Raw genomic sequence first — 17337 nt, forward strand, 5'->3', positions numbered from 1 at the left:
AAAGTGAATCCTTGTGAAAAAAATAATCATATATGAATCAGTTCGTGCCACTATTAATTAGTGGGACTTTAAGCAACAATGGCTGCAAAGTAAAGCTATCAATTAGGAATGAAAGGAAAGGAAGCCAAGTAATTACTAGTCCAGCTTTTGATTAAGTGCACTGAACTGAAATACAGGTGAGCATTGATTCCAGCACAGCAGTGACGCCCCCACCCCATTGCCCACAATCTGGGTTTGTCTTACATTACAGAGGTGGAGTCAGGGCTGGAGGCTCACCTGCCCAGGGGCTGATCCTCGGGATTGGCTCCTGGCACGGGGTAGGGGGCGCAGGATTCGTCGGAGGGCGTGGTGGGAGAGGAGTTTGGGAGGTAGGCCGCACTCCAGAGCATCAGGTTACGGACATGACACACTGGGTGCAGCACCTAAAGGGATGCCAGGCAGCAAGAAGATAGTTCATGAGAGGCACTGTTCACTGGCACATCTGAAGTCACAACGTTGATAATCTACAGCACATGCCAAATTCCCTGTCCTCGTTTACTGGTCTGGTTCTCTCAAACACTTCTTTGAAGGTTCCAAAATGTTTTGAGGTTATTGCATCTCCAGTCAAAAGCATATTTAAGCTATTTTAAGTAGACATTTCACATTTAAATGTAGCATTAAATGTGTTGTCCTGTGCAGTTACAAGAAACAAGTTAAGTGCGGCAGTTTTTATAAATATGACTAATGTAACAAACTGCTTGCAAAGCCCCCCATGTAGGGAGATGAGTGCACAACGTGTAGGAAAAACATGACAAGTCTGAAGAGCCACCTAAGGATTCACCATCCAGACATTTACTCAAAGTTAAAAGCTAGTAATTAGGCTGTGTGAATAGGCTTACAATCACTAGCTGCTTTTGTTTTACCACTGCTGGTAATGTAAGATACTTTAAGGGTTTTCATGGGATCATTATTATTAACAGTTCACCTTGCTAGCTGGTCAGCTCTTAACAAGCAGAGCATGTTTCAAGTTATTTAGCAAGTGATTTATCTTATTAAAAGGTTTGAAATAGCAAAACGTTAATGGAATCCATCATTGGTATTTTGAGCCTTCATTCCTAAAGCTTTCTGTAATCCATATTTAGGCTATTACCTTCTGAGCATGACATAAATGTTAATGTAGCTATGAAAATATTTTAAAACTAGCCCTTAAAACAGTAATCTTCATGATATTCTACTTGTTGAATCAATTTAATTCAAGTAGTTAATTTAAAGAGATTATTTTATTCACATAGCTTTCAGGGTTAAATCACAATTTTGTCCCCAATTGCAAAATTTAAAATCTTTATTTTTATCTCATAACAGGTCTATGGAATGTAGGAGAAATTTGCAGCTTGTGTTTCAGGGCCTGACATCACAATGCATTGCACCCAATTGAACCAGCTAAAAGAAGTTTAGGTGGTGCCATTGGAGTCAATACATTTTGAAGTCAGGTTATAGGAAACAATGCAAGCTGAAGGGTTACATGTGTTTTATGGAAAGAAACAGGTTTTAGACTTTTACACTTGGGGATGAACTTTAAGTGCCTTACTCCAAGAGCACAATACCAGTCCCACCCACCTGGGACATATTTTGGTTATTGCCCTAGATGCAGAAACAATACACTATTGCCACAAATGTACTCTTTTGTTCTCCAATTGATCAAGCACATTAAAAACAAAAAAATAAAATGGGTACAGTTATGACTAAAATGTGACTAAAACAGATGGTCATTTTCATCAACTAAAATAAATTTGATTTTAGTTTTGATTAAAATGTTACTAAATCTTATATGTATTTAGGAGAGGAGAGTGGTTGTACCGTTTCAGAGTGGGAGGAGTACAGCATGTTTCTGAAGGAGCGGTTGGCGGGGCGCAGCAGGGACCACACCGAGCACGTCCTCTCCTGGATGTGCCGGTCCTCTCTCTCCTTCACACTGTTGCACAGAAACGTCCCGAACAGACACGAGTAGGTGTGCTGTACCAGCTTCACCTGAACAGACACACAAAAATACCTCAGTTCATTCCGAAAGTTTGTCAGTGACAGCTAGGCCTGCACTAGAGCAACACTGACCTGCCAGCGAACTGAAAATAACAAAAACATATACCCAGTCATGGTTCAGTTTATTCTCAGAGGCCAATTTCTACTACTTAGGAATAAAACAGTTACAACTTGTCATTTTGGATTAATTGCCAAGTTCACGTTCTGATTTGGTATAGGCCTTAGAAAACCTACTGGGTTGATGCACTCAAGGATGGATTTGCCCTTGTGAGTGATTTAGTTCTCTGGTATTAAATATCAAATTAATTCATTCATTCATTAATTCATACATCAAATCTGTTAATTTATGATACTGCCACTAGAGGGAGAATCACAGAGATCATAAATAATCATCATCAATATGGTGAAAAGGTTTGCTAACCTAATATGGAAAATATTGAGTGCTTGAGGGGGAAAAATAACCTTATAGTCACTTAAACAGATTCATGCTTCAGTTATTTATGTTTTGAATCTGAATTTGAAGGAACAGGATTAAGAATGCAGAAAGTTAAAATTATTCATTATTTACGGTATTGATGGTACTATACTAGCAAATAGAAGAAACTGAAAACTCTGAACAGACCCAAAACAACAAGTAAGTTGTCTTAAAAATCCAGAATCATTGTGGAACAAAAGTCAAACCAACTCATACTGTGCACCTTTAAGCATATCCCTGTAAGTTTATAACGCAGTTGTTTTATTGCCTGCAAGTCGATAACTGAGTTAAGATAAAGGTACCTGAATAAATTCTTAACAGTGACGTCAACATTTCAAAATAGACCTCCTGCTCCTTTCTGGACATTCAAAAACTCACCAGAAAGGCTTCATTGAACTCAAAGGAGCAAGGAAACTGCCTCTGCAGCTGATGCACACAGTCCAGCCACTGCAGAAACACCGGGCAGCGCTCATTCAGGTCGTCAGAGTTCTCGCCGTGCCCACATCGATCAGCAAACTTGTGCCCGAAGTCCAGCCACTCTGTTTCCACCAGGACTTGGAAACCCTTCAGAAACAGAGACCAGGGTTCATACAGCTTTTCAAAAGTCAAATTCAAGCACTTTTCAAAGTACTTTCAAGGTGCACAGTCAAAGCTTTTCCAGCACCTCACAGCCTTGGTAAACTAAACCTTCTCATCTAAAATGCACACTCTTCTACACTGAACTAAGCACATGAAATTATACTTTCACCACACTATTAGATGTGATTATGCTGTAACACCAAAAATGTTTCATGAGAGCCTTCATGTACACTTGGCATTGTGTCGTTACCTGGCTTAAATCAGGGTGATATTAAATCAATATAAATCAATCTTGCAAACAGTCAAAATTAGTGAACACCAGTACACAGTAACTTCAGTTTGAATTAAAGCTTTAGTGACAATTGTTTTAAACATGCAAAACATAAAAAACTACATTAACACTTTTCTTTATTGAACTTCCATGTACATTCAACGAGCAAATGTATAATAGAGCATAACAAAGTTCTACGACTCAATCCATGTATATTCAGTATGTTCACTTACTGTCAAAACATCATGTTTATTCTCTTCAAAACAACCAAGTATAAGTTCCTATATCCTTAACCTAGTAAATGGTGACAGTCTTTATGTTATGGAATCTCCCTCAGCTATAAATACTTTGCATCAGTATCTGCTGGTCTCTGCTTTTTTTAAATGGAATTACACATTATAATAATGTGTATATATATATATATATATATATATATATATATATATATATATATATATATATATATATATATATATATATATTTATTTATATATATTAAATACCTTGTACTGGACAAATTATTTTGTTTTTGCTAAGGGTTAAGCGATTGCCTAATTTTAGAAACTGTTTAGTTTGTTTTTGCCTAGTGCCAGTGCTGAATGACACTCCTCCCCTGCGAAAGTGTCAGTGTCTCTTGCAGTTGTTCTACCGGTATGCTTCTTGCTTTGCTAGTCTGAAAAAGCATATTCTATCAATCTATCTTTCTAGTAATTTAATTCTAATTAAATCAATGTTTATTGACTATTTAGTGTACAATGATCAAATGAATACACATATGCAACAGTTATTATTATTCTGTCTCTTGGTTGCGGTTGTGCTTATTGCTGTGCGTGTCTGAAAAATAAAGGCTTATTCTGTCGTATTCTAGTACTTTTATATGTTTATTTTGTCTAATTTACATTATTTAAATACACAAGCACAGTTATTATATTATATACTTGTCGAAAACCTATACACTATTTTTTAAGTCTTAATAATACACAAAGAAAAGTTAAGGAACTTAAAAATTCAAAACTCACTCTGGACAGCGTGGTGGGAACTCATTGTGCGCAAACACATGACGCTGATGTGCAGATACATGGATGTGCACAGAAAGAGGAATTGTCAGCAAACCATCAAATACATGCCTACAGTGGCCATTCACGTCTAGAAATTATGGAAAATTCCCTGCCGTTTACCTTTGGCATAACCCGACAGTGCAGACTCTCCCATAGTGAAAACTTTAATCTTTAACTGCATTTAGTTATAGGGCCCCGAAACTGTGGAACGATCTTCCAACCAACGTAAGAGATGCTCCCCCCGTCTTAGCCTTTAAATCACGGATGAAGACTAATCTGTTTAGTCTCTGTTTTTCTAGCCCATAGTGTCGCCGGTGTGCCATGGATATGCAATTGGACAGCTGTCTTTGGAAATGTCCTGCATTGCATGACCGGTATCTGAGCACAACCGTCTTCTCGTCTTCCAGAAACACCCCACTCCCCACCATGGAAGTCTGATGAGGCACAACCCTTCTCTGAGGCACCCCATCACAGAGGGCCAGCGGGGCATCCACACCCAAGGTCTGATGAGCCATCGCCACCCAAAGGCTGGTCCAACCCCCCGAACCCTGATGGCCAGCGAGAGGTCTCCTCCAGAGGGAAAACTACAGCCAGCAGCACCGATTAAGAACTTTCTGATCTCCTTGCTGCTGTAACTATACTGCCTGGAGGGGAGGCAACCATTAGGCCTAGGCCCTAAGCCGTGGACCCCCAGAGATTAATTTTTCTCCTATATGCCATCCATAGGAGTTTTTTGTTTTTCTCTCCAACGTGCCTAAATGGTTTATGTATGTAAATGTTCACTCAAAATTCAAGCACTTTCACAACCTTGAAAATACCACCTTAAAATTAAAGCATTTTCAAGGATTTCAAGCACCCGTACGAACCCTGAGAGAAGCTTAATTCAATCACATCCAGGTCATAACCTGAACACAGTCCCCACTGATAGCAAGCTGACCTAGAATGAAAAAGCAGATCCAGACAGCAACTCAGATAACAACAGCCAGGTTTCAGCACAGTCCTACCTCGATGGTCCGGTAGTACGGGTCCAGCAGCAGTTTGGAGAGAGCCACTATCTGCGGGGTGCGGTCCCAGCCGTCAGAACAGTGCACCAGAACAGGACGGCGGTCCCGGTCCTGGGCGTTCACTACTAGCAAGGCTGACTTGAGCAGCAGGGACAGGTGCTGCAGCCATTTGGTGCCCTCCAGAGAAGACAGCCAGCTGAGGAGAGAGGAGACTCATCCTGCAACAAGTTTTCCCACTGGTGCCCTATCCAGACAGAGCTAGGAGAGCAAACCAGCTCCAACAACAATAATAATAATAATAATAATAATAATAATAATAATGTCAGTGTTTTAAAATGATTAATTATCTTCAAGGGAGAACATTATTTAAGCATTCATTAAATTTTAATTACATTTTTTTTTCTTGCACTGAAGTATAAATGGTAGCTCGATTGAGTATGGGAAATTTTGGTTATTATTTTTTTATTGCCTTTAGAGCAGTTGTTTCTCAGTATGCGCACACAGCGCAGTGGATAAGCAGTCTGCTCATTTGACACACATTAAAGTACCATGAAGCTAAGGCTAATACACAACATAATACATAATGCCCCACTGACTCAGGGGAATGGGGCCTATTATTAACGGCTAAAGGTCATGGATGAGCCACCTGCGTTACAACATCTTGCATCAGCACAAAGTCAGCAAAAACACCAAACTCACTTTGCCGGATCTGGCATCTGTGTGCAAAGGAGTCGCAGAGACTGGAAACTCTTCCGGATGGAATGAATGTTGGCCATGCCCATGAAGACCACTTCGCAGTTGGGGTAATACTCTGGGAAGGGAAAGCAGATTAAGCCATTGAGGCATGTGGGAAGTACTGCAATGAGAGGTATCCTCCCACCCCCAGCAAAAGACTCCTCTTTAACCACATAAAACAGATAGCTGGATCCTCCCTCCATCTAATCTCAAACTGCAATTAGAATATTACCATGATCATGGAAGGTGCTGTGATGGCCATCATCTGGGCAAAGCTTGATCCTGTTAGGCATTCACCTACTATAAAACCCTATAGGAATTGCAAGACTACTGTGGTTTTCATCCTAAAGTCTCTTAAAACCTTGTGTCAAATTCTGAGTAGCATGACATGGGCTCCACTCCAGGACCTTAATGTGCTTCTTCTTGAGCCACTCCTTTGTTGCCTTGGCTGTGTGTTTTGGGTCATTGTCATGCTGGAATACCCATCCACGACCCATTTTCAATGCCCTGGCTGAGGGAAGGAGGTTCTCACCCAAGATTTGACAGTACATGGCCCTGTCCATCGTCCCTTTGATGCGGTGCAGTTGTCCTGTCCCCCTGTCAGATCATGTCTTACTAATCTATTAGAGTTCTTTAAACATGCAACTGCAGCTATGGATCATGTGAAAGCATATGATATGATATACTTAGATTTTCAAAAAGCTTTGGATAAGGTCCAACACCAAAGACTGATCCTCAAATTGGAAGCTGTAGGCATTCAGGGTAATGTAAGTAGATAGATTATGAATTGGTTGATGTGTAGGAAACAGAGGGTGTCGATTAGAGGAGTTGCTTCTAACTGGAGTGAGGTTGTTGGTGGAGGTCCACAGGAATCAGTACTAGGGCCTTTGCTTTTTCTAATCTATATTAATGATCTGGACTCTGGGATAGCTAGCAAACTTGTCAAATTTGCAGATGCTACTAAAATAGGTGGCTCAGCATATACAATCTCAGCAGCACAGGTTATTCAAAGGGACTTAGATCATATTCAGTAGTGGGCCAACACCTGGCAGATGAAATTCAATGTGGACAAGGCCAAGGTATTACATGCAAGTAACAAAAATGTCCACTATAATTACACTATGGGAGGAATAGAACTAGATGAAGTAACCCACGAGAAAGACCTAGGAGTCTATGTGGACTCCTCACTTTCTCCATCCACACAATGTGGGGAAGCAATAAAAAACGCAAACAGAATGTTAAGGTATATTGTCAAAAGCGGAGAATTTAGAACAAGGGCAGTTGTGTTAAGACTGTACAATGCACTAGTTAGAGCTCATCTGGAATACTGTGTGCAGTTCTGAGCTCCACACTTCAAGAAGGATATCGCTGCTCTAGAGATAGTTCAGAGGAGAGCAATCAGACTTATTCCAGGTTTGAAGGAAATGTCCTACTCGGACAGACTGAGGAAACTGAACCTTTTCACCCTGGAACAGAGGAGACTATGTGGGGACTTGATTCAAGTCTTCAAAATCATGAAGAGCATCAACCACATCAAACCAGAGGAGGTTTGAAAATTTGGGAACATTTAAAAATAGACTGGATAGTATTTTTGGATCACATAGTTATTAATGGACACCAAACGAGCACGATGTGTCAAATGGTCTCCTCTCATTTGTAAACTTTATGTTCTTATACAATCATGGGACCAAGTGTTTCATATACAGATTCTTAGGAAACTTGGAAGATTTATTCATGATGGGTTTCTGAGTTCTGTGAAGTTTTTTCTAAGCTGTCCAGCAATTCCAGTCCCCCTGTGAGACCTGCATGGAGGGATCTGGCTGAAAACTCTTACCTGGACACTCACACCCACCCCCTTTGGCTCTGTTGGCCACAGCGGCCGCATAGGAGCGAGCATCGAGGATCAGCAGCTTCTGGGGCTGGATGGCCAGAGACTCCACTTCTGAGCTGTTGGTCATGGAGGCATCTGAAACAGGCACAACACCATTAAGAATGCAAGCAATCTTATTTAAGATTTACCAGGGATTGAAGCCCAATTGTCAAAGTACTTTCCTCCAAGGTATAGCAACCACCTTGTAGGCGGGGGAAAAATATATATATTTTCGGATTTCCCTTTATTAACAGTAAGAGGTTTCGTATTTGGCACCATCTCTCTTTCTATAAACTACAGTTCAGCAGTTGAGTAACCACACCCCAATTAAGATATGGAATAATTAATGGAAAAAAATAAAAAATAAAAATACATATATATACTTTTTTGAAATGCATTTTTTGTTGTTATTCTGTCTCTCACTGTTCAAATACACCTACCATTAAATTTATAGACTGATCATTTCTTTGTCAGTGGGTAAACGTACAAAATCAGCAGGGGATCAAATACTTTTTTCCCCTCACTGTATACACTCACCTAAAGGATTATTAGGAACACCATACTAATACTGTGTTTGACCCCCTTTCGCCTTCAGAACTGCCTTAATTCTACGTGGCATTGATTCAACAAGGTGCTGAAAGCATTCTTTAGAAATGTTGGCCCATATTGATAGGATAGCAGTTGCAGTTGATGGAGATTTGTGGGATGCACATCCAGGGCATGAAGCTCCCGTTCCACCACATCCCAAAGATGCTCTATTGGGTTGAGATCTGGTGACTGTGGGGGCCAGTTTAGTACAGTGAACTCATTGTCATGTTCAAGAAACCAATTTGAAATGATTCGACCTTTGTGACATGGTGCATTATCCTGCTGGAAGTAGCCATCAGAGGATGGGTACATGGTGGTCATAAAGGGATGGACATGGTCAGAAACAATGCTCAGGTAGGCCGTGGCATTTAAACGATGCCCAATTGGCACTAAGGGGCCTAAAGTGTGCCAAGAAAACATCCCCCACACCATTACACCACCACCACCAGCCTGCACAGTGGTAACAAGGCATGATGGATCCATGTTCTCATTCTGTTTACGCCAAATTCTGACTCTACCATCTGAATGTCTCAACAGAAAGCGAGACTCATCAGACCAGGCAACATTTTTCCAGTCTTCAACTGTCCAATTTTGGTGAGCTTGTGCAAATTGTAGCCTCTTTTTCCTATTTGTAGTGGAGATGAGTGGTACCAGGTGGGGTCTTCTGCTGTTGTAGCCCATCCGCCTCAAGGTTGTACGTGTTGTGGCTTCACAAATGCTTTGCTGCATACCTCGGTTGTAACGAGTGGTTATTTCAGTCAAAGTTGCTCTTCTATCAGCTTGAATCAGTCGGCCCATTCTCCTCTGACCTCTAGCATCAACAAGGCATTTTCGCCCACAGGACTGCCGCATACTGGATGTTTTTCCCTTTTCACACCATTCTTTGTAAACCCTAGAAATGGTTGTGCGTGAAAATCCCAGTAACTGAGCAGATTGTGAAATACTCAGACCGGCCCGTCTGGCACCAACAACCATGCCACGCTCAAAATTGCTTAAATCACCTTTCTTTCCCATTCAGACATTCAGTTTGGAGTTCAGGAGATTGTCTTGACCTGGACCACACCCCTAAATGCATTGAATCAACTGCCATGTGATTGGTTGGTTAGATAATTGCATTAATGAGAAATTGAACAGGTGTTCCTAATAATCCTTTAGGTGAGTGTATATACCACTATATTATATGTTTGTGAGAGCTTTAAAGTTCCACATGAGAAGTTATTTTCAGGCCAAGTAGAAACGTCTTGCATTATTTCCTGAGAAATGAAAGAAATTGAAGGGGTAAAGGAGGCGGCTTCAACTGCAGTTAGTCCAGCGATAACTAGCGCTGTATAAACCAGATTCAACTTTATTGGCTACCTGCCTTTGGAATACAGAATTGTATTGTATATCCGAATACAGTGTTCATGGCTATGAGAAGTAATGATTATACAGTATATATGCATGTATTGCTTGTTTTTGAACACTCATTAATACAACCTGTTTCCACACCCCCTCCCCTAAAGTATTGGAGTGAATGGTCATGAACTGTACAGCTTGCTTTTGTATTTATAGCAACTTACCGAAGTCTCCATCCGAGACATCGGTGCCGTTGCTGTAGTCTCGAGAACAAGTGCCATTGGCGAGATGCTTCCTGGAGCTGCAGTCCACGGCGCAGGCCTTGGCGATGGACTGGACCAGGTGTTCATCATCGGCATTGCGCCAGCCCCACCAACTCACCTCAGGCTGCCCGCAGCGAGCGATCACTGCCCCTGTGCTCTGGTGCCTGGCGAAAGGGTAGGTGGGGGTAATGAGTCATCGAAGGGGCATCTGCAAGATCTGCTTGAAGGATAATTTCTTACCTACTTGGCGAGGGCTTCCACCCAGGTCATATCTATTTGTGCCAGTTCATTAATCTAGATGTTTGGCTGCTGTTCTATGTGAACCAAAGACCTTATGTAGAGTTACATATGCTGCCAGCATATCAATGTGGGGATGATTTTTGTTACCATTGTCATGTTGTGTACATGTGGAACATTGCATGCTAGTATTTGTAAAATAACTGTAGTCTCATAAATGACTAAAGAAGAAGAATGACTGACATGGAATTGTATGCAGACATCAATCTTCTGAAACAGTTTGGTCTGCACATTAGATCAGATTTCGGAGGATATTTTACCTGTTACCTGCTAAGGTACAAAATTCTCTCTCTTTGCGGAGGGAGGGGTGCACAAGTATAATAAAACGATTTAACTTCACTCTTCAAAATCAAGGTGACCGGCAGGGGTTTCTACACAGAGGCTGACAGATCGCCACACAAAGAAACTGTTCATTTTTCCTGTACACACCTGTACACCACTGCGGGGAATCTCTTCCAGGACCTGAAGCCAGCCACACACTCGAGCTCCTTGTCTGTTATCCAGGCTGGCACGAGGAGCAGTTGGGGGTAGCTGGCACACAGCCTGGCATTGGAGAGATGGGAAGGACGACAATAACAAAAAGTTACATAACATGCAGATCAGGGGCCAAGGTCACTGTAAAGGGCAGCGCCACCCAACTCATGAAACTCATGCTTGACTCAGTAAACATAACATAGCCATTATCAGTGTGTACTAGCTGTTTTGCTCACTGTCTGTGCAAGCCCAGAGCTGCACAGACACTGTCCCGACTAAACACAATTACTATAGTGCAATCATTTTAGGGCTAAGTAGAGAAGAACCGTATTGCTACAACAATGCTATGCAGATCAGACTCAAGCCTAGGGAGCTGCATTGTAAACCCAACAATGTTTTTCTTGTGTACGATCAAACAGACCATTATACAGGTTTGACATGGATAACAATGTCAATTAGGGCTGGGCGATATATCTTAAAAATAAACTCTATTTTTAGAAGTTTGGGCAATACACGATATATCTCTATTTCCTGTTTTTATCCAAATCAAGCTACAAAATAAGACCAAAGGCATTCAAACTACAATTATATCGTTAATCATTAAATATGCAAAACTAACAAATACCACATGCAGGCTATCACGGTAAATATATGCAGAATGCAACAAATTACAGGTGTGATTACTATTACGTGTGTTATGTTATGGGATTATATATATATATATATATATATATATATATATATATATATATACACTCACCTAAAGGATTATTAGGAACACCATACTAATACTGTGTTTGACCCCCTTTCGCCTTCAGAACTGCCTTAATTCTACGTGGCATTGATTCAACAAGGTGCTGAAAGCATTCTTTAGAAATGTTGGCCCATATTGATAGGATAGCATCTTGCAGTTGATGGAGATTTGTGGGATGCACATCCAGGGCACGAAGCTCCCGTTCCACCACATCCCAAAGATGCTCTATTGGGTTGAGATCTGGTGACTGTGGGGGCCAGTTTAGTACAGTGAACTCATTGTCATGTTCAAGAAACCAATTTGAAATGATTCGACCTTTGTGACATGGTGCATTATCCTGCTGGAAGTAGCCATCAGAGGATGGGTACATGGTGGTCATAAAGGGATGGACATGGTCAGAAACAATGCTCAGGTAGGCCGTGGCATTTAAACGATGCCCAATTGGCACTAAGGGGCCTAAAGTGTGCCAAGAAAACATCCCCCACACCATTACACCACCACCACCAGCCTGCACAGTGGTAACAAGGCATGATGGATCCATGTTCTCATTCTGTTTACGCCAAATTCTGACTCTACCATCTGAATGTCTCAACAGAAATCGAGACTCATCAGACCAGGCAACATTTTTCCAGTCTTCAACTGTCCAATTTTGGTGAGCTTGTGCAAATTGTAGCCTCTTTTTCCTATTTGTAGTGGAGATGAGTGGTACCCGGTGGGGTCTTCTGCTGTTGTAGCCCATCCGCCTCAAGGTTGTACGTGTTGTGGCTTCACAAATGCTTTGCTGCATACCTCGGTTGTAACGAGTGGTTATTTCAGTCAAAGTTGCTCTTCTATCAGCTTGAATCAGTCGGCCCATTCTCCTCTGACCTCTAGCATCAACAAGGCATTTTCGCCCACAGGACTGCCGCATACTGGATGTTTTTCCCTTTTCACACCATTCTTTGTAAACCCTAGAAATGGTTGTGCGTGAAAATCCCAGTAACTGAGCAGATTGTGAAATACTCAGACCGGCCCGCCAGGCACCAACAACCATGCCACGCTCAAAATTGCTTAAATCACCTTTCTTTCCCATTCAGACATTCAGTTTGGAGTTCAGGAGATTGTCTTGACCAGGACCACACCCCTAAATGCATTGAAGCAACTGCCATGTGATTGGTTGGTTAGATAATTGCATTAATGAGAAATTGAACAGGTGTTCCTAATAATCCTTTAGGTGAGTGTATATCGTCATATCGCACAGCCCTAATGTCAAATCAAAAACACTTATCTACTTGGTGAATGCTATTGCATGGAAGGAAGAGGCTCATACATTTCTTACTTTCTGTAAAGTCTTTTTTTTCTTAAACTAAGAGTCCTATGAATGTGTTTATTTAAGAAACGGGAATCTGGAGCAAAAAAAATAAATGCAGGCTAAATTACATGCATGGAACGGTTACGTTTTTGAAATCATGCACATGTATGAATCTGTTCACCAAGTATGCATCCGATTCTTTCCTGGATTAGGTAGAGGAGGTGATCTATTGATATGAAGTACGGACTGTCCAACAAATAACTGTCAGGGGCTCGTCGATAGGAATTAAATTTGTGTTATCAAGTTGAAGTTGTTTGTCAAAAATCTCTTTGGGCCTTGACATAAGTGTTTGTGCTTCTCAGTAACATCATGGAGTGTAAAACTAAAATGACTGCTTTAGTACTACAAAGATTGCTAGTGAACCCTTCTGTTTAAAAGAGAAAGACAGAGAAAATATAGCCATGCTGGAAAATATTACCTATATTTGTTGTTTATTTCAGTTATCCTCCAGGCGTTCTGCATATCGAAGCCCATTCGCTCCACCTCATTTTTGTATCGGGAGGTCACATGCTCACCTTGGGGTCAGAGTTCAAGTGAAAGAAAAGAAATGAATAGCACCAGGACAGTCTGATTGGCCAATAGTTTACTTTCAAGTCAATTGTATCAATCAGCTGGGCTGGCGCATCATAGGGAGGCCCGATGTGGCTCTCACTTACAACACCATGGCCTCTAACTTTGGATCTGTGTGGAGGGTTGGGGGGCAAAAAAAGAGGTACCTGGCCTGCAGAGCTCTCCGTGCTGCTCCTTCTCCCCGGCGTATACATCCACACACCAAGCATGGAAGGCAAAGGAGAAGAGCTCCTCCAGGCGAGAAGGGGGGCGGATGGCTCCTGTCAGCCTCTTCAGCCATTCCTGGCACTGCTCGAAGGTAGAGAACTGGCATCTATGGATCCAACAGTTACCAAGGCGCAGGGATCAGCACACACGTCCACCATTCACAACATTAAGATCACCCAGGAGAAGACACTGTCTGGACCATCTGGTACAATACTGGTTTCCACATCTTTCTTTTGATTATCTTATATAATACACTGCCATTTTGAATTTACTTACTGCCTTACTTCCATCTGCCATGTATGCCTGCTCTACCCCACTGCACACAGCACCGATGTCATTACTATGTGTGATGATGTGTGATTATTTTGCCACATTCCCACTTTGACTTGAACTACACCTTAACACTAGAAGCGCCGAGCCGGTCAATTTGATCGATTTGATTATTAAAATTTGAATTACTCTATGTTCCTAAATACACTGTGCATACCCATTCGTGAGTTTTCCTAACTATATGTATTAAACATGCCTACAGCGTTTTAGCTGCATAAACGCAAAAATAAGTTATAAACACATTTACCTAGAATAGCCGAAATCGGGTTATTTTGACCGGTCATTTAAATACATAATAAGTCAAATTTAACGCATAATCCTGCATGCCCTTTACAATACAGTCAGTCTGGCGCTCAAGTGATGATCTCTACCTGTCTACAGTCTTTCATGTGCTTGAAAAACACACGCAACTGTAGTCAGATTGAGTGGATACAGTGATTACCCGCAAATCAACATGGATTTGAAATGGAGATTGAAGAGAGCTCATTTTGGAAATGCTATGTATATGAAAATGACTGATTCAGGGGCATCAGTGATACTGGGAATGGCAGATCATTCGTGGGTTTGTGCCAGTGCTGTGAAAACATTGTGAGTGAAACGCCAGGTCCAAATGGCACGAGTGCTTTTACTCTACTGATCAATACGCAATACACATAGTACAGAGTGCAATAGCACAGACACATCGCACGCAAAATAATGATTCATGGACATTATCACCGGAGGAGCATTTATTGCGACTCTATATATTCATGGAGCAAGTGTTCACCTGGAGAGGGTTGTCAAAATGCAGTGTGAGGTACAAGCTCCTGCAGGGAAAGTGGAGAAACATGTTCTGTGTGGACCGAGCGGTCAGGTATGCAGGCTAAATATGTAGTACATAGTGTATTGAAATACAAAGCTACAGTGAATACAAGCACTGTATGTTGAAAACAAAGTTTACACAGTGTTGAAACGGTTTACTTTAGTGTACAATTATGTTATGATCAATGCAAGTTATTTGTGAACTTTGAGCATTATTCCAATATTTACATTTACACTTGTTTCATTCCCTTATTGTATGATGTTTTTGAGCTTTTTGCTTATTGTAGGATAGTTATTTATGTTTTGACTGCAGTGTGCGTGTTTATTTATAGCGATAACATTAATGTTTTATGATCATATTTCAATTTAAATACTCCATTTGTGCTATTTAAATGTTGTATTTGATGTTCATGAATGGTTTGCTTTGATTATCATATCATAGCTGTTAAAGAGCTATCGGTCGGCTTTGGCGCTTGTAGGTAGTTCGAAATGTCGACACTTCTAGTGTTTAGAGAATCTAGTAATTTATTTTGTTTTCGATTTTACTTAAATTAGGACATGTATCATACACATTATTCATACAGTTTTGTGAAGTGTTTTGTTACAACTGTATGTTGCCCTGGGTAAGGGGGCATTTGTTAAGAAAGGAAAGAATTAATAATAATATGGCTTTATAGAGATTTTCCTGAAGGATTATACTGCCTAAGTAAATTATTCTTGCGTTTCCACTGCTGATGAAAAACCTTTTATTCCAGTTGGAAATTGACACTTTCTCCATTTCTGCTTGCAGCCCTACTTCCTCTTTGAACGCATAGTCAATATTATATTTCTTAGGAGACACCCTTATTCAGGGCAACATACAATATAGGCTACATAGGTTACTTGTATATACAATTACCAATTTTTACAGCTGGGTTTTAACTAGGTAAATTATCTTGCTCAAGGGTACAACATCAATGTCCTGCACCTGGTACTGAACCCACAATCCTCTGCTCCAGACCCCAGAGCCCTCAAAGCACTCAACAGCAAGACCTATTTGAACATTATGCAGAGTCTGAGAGTTAACTGAAAATAAATTCAAATAATCACATCACAACATGAAACAGGTGGGAACAAGCACAGAAAACCCAAAACACACTGGGCTCCAAATCAATAAATTCAAGAATTATGTTAGTCTTCTCCACCAAACTGCATTGCTTTCGGCATTCAATAGAGCAGACAACCACAAGTACGTAATATCAATGGTATGTATTTAATCCATAAGATAAAATCAGTCATGTATCGACACTGCACTAGGTGTTCCTCCAAATCAAAGATAGCTACTGCTTCCTGAATTAAAAAAGCAACAATTGCCCAGTTGAAGCTAGTTAAAACAAACCTGATAACTTTACAGTCTTTGCAGGTCACATGGAGTTGAAACATGTCCCGGCACTCCACACTCTCGATCAGCTGCAGTGGGACCTGGGGGAGAGTGGAATGAACCAAATGAGAACCGACAACCAGCACAAGAGGCAAAATCCAACTGGAAGTAAGAAAACACTGCCATTCTCATTCAATACTACAATGCAGGCTCAAGGCAAACGGTGCAGAGAATCGCAAAATTAAACCAGACTACTCACAAAGCTGCTAGTCAAGATTTATAAAGGCTTCTGCTGGAAATAATTTGGCAACTGCACATGATCAAGGCAGACAAAGCAACAAGAATGCATATTGTGACATGGAGAACAAAAAACAAAAACAAAAAAAAAAGACTAGCTTTGCAGAATCTGTTGATTTTCCATTGACGTATGGAACTACAAAATGCACGGTGTAGGGGCTACATCATAGGAAATAAATACTGTACATAAAACAGTGTCAACAGCAGTAGTTTATGTTTTACTTGTGGTATGGTATCATTAGTGTAGCTTCATAATTACAGATAACAGTTAATAAAATGCCCAATATGATTGTATTATTCTCCAAGTGATCTTGACTGGTTAGGACAGGAGCTAGATCAACAAACTGGGAAACACCAGGCAAGAAACCTTTTCACTCTCCTAGCCGTCTAGCTATAATAACAGTAGTAAGTAATAGTAGAGTAATTTCTGTGCTTACTTAGCTGGGCAAGTGTGTTTATGGCTGTTTGTCTTGTTTCATACAGCCTTCCTCCATGCACTTTTGAAGAACAACTCAAACCACTTCATTCTTGAACACTAAACCACATTTACCATTAGGACAGGCAGCTTTCTTAGTGTACTTACAGACACCTCACATGAACAACGCTAATGAAGGAAAAAAAAAAAAAAAAAAAAAAAAAAAAAAAAAAAAAAAACACAAAACCAATCAGTACCGTATTATTCTTCACTTATTCAGAAGGTGT

The 17337-nt window shown here is 40.8% G+C and overlaps 1 protein-coding gene across 3 annotated transcripts in view; it reads right to left on the reverse strand.

The window, feature by feature from the left end:
- The window catches only part of mtmr3 (myotubularin related protein 3), a 45070-nt gene that overhangs the window by 14014 nt on the left and 13719 nt on the right, over nucleotides 1–17337 (reverse strand). For all 3 annotated transcript variants that reach the window (XM_066689804.1, XM_066689805.1, XM_066689806.1), the window contains exons 6-16: nucleotides 16357–16439; nucleotides 13787–13953; nucleotides 13489–13585; nucleotides 10921–11034; nucleotides 10156–10358; nucleotides 7973–8104; nucleotides 6103–6214; nucleotides 5404–5599; nucleotides 2870–3055; nucleotides 1837–2007; nucleotides 277–422 (exon numbers count right to left, since the gene is read on the reverse strand). In XM_066689804.1, the coding sequence (XP_066545901.1) occupies nucleotides 277–422; nucleotides 1837–2007; nucleotides 2870–3055; nucleotides 5404–5599; nucleotides 6103–6214; nucleotides 7973–8104; nucleotides 10156–10358; nucleotides 10921–11034; nucleotides 13489–13585; nucleotides 13787–13953; nucleotides 16357–16439 (1607 nt within the window). The remainder of the gene's footprint in view (nucleotides 1–276; nucleotides 423–1836; nucleotides 2008–2869; nucleotides 3056–5403; nucleotides 5600–6102; nucleotides 6215–7972; nucleotides 8105–10155; nucleotides 10359–10920; nucleotides 11035–13488; nucleotides 13586–13786; nucleotides 13954–16356; nucleotides 16440–17337) is intronic.

The sequence above is a fragment of the Amia ocellicauda genome, chromosome 17 (assembly GCF_036373705.1).
Source record: "Amia ocellicauda isolate fAmiCal2 chromosome 17, fAmiCal2.hap1, whole genome shotgun sequence".
NCBI lineage: Eukaryota > Metazoa > Chordata > Actinopteri > Amiiformes > Amiidae > Amia > Amia ocellicauda.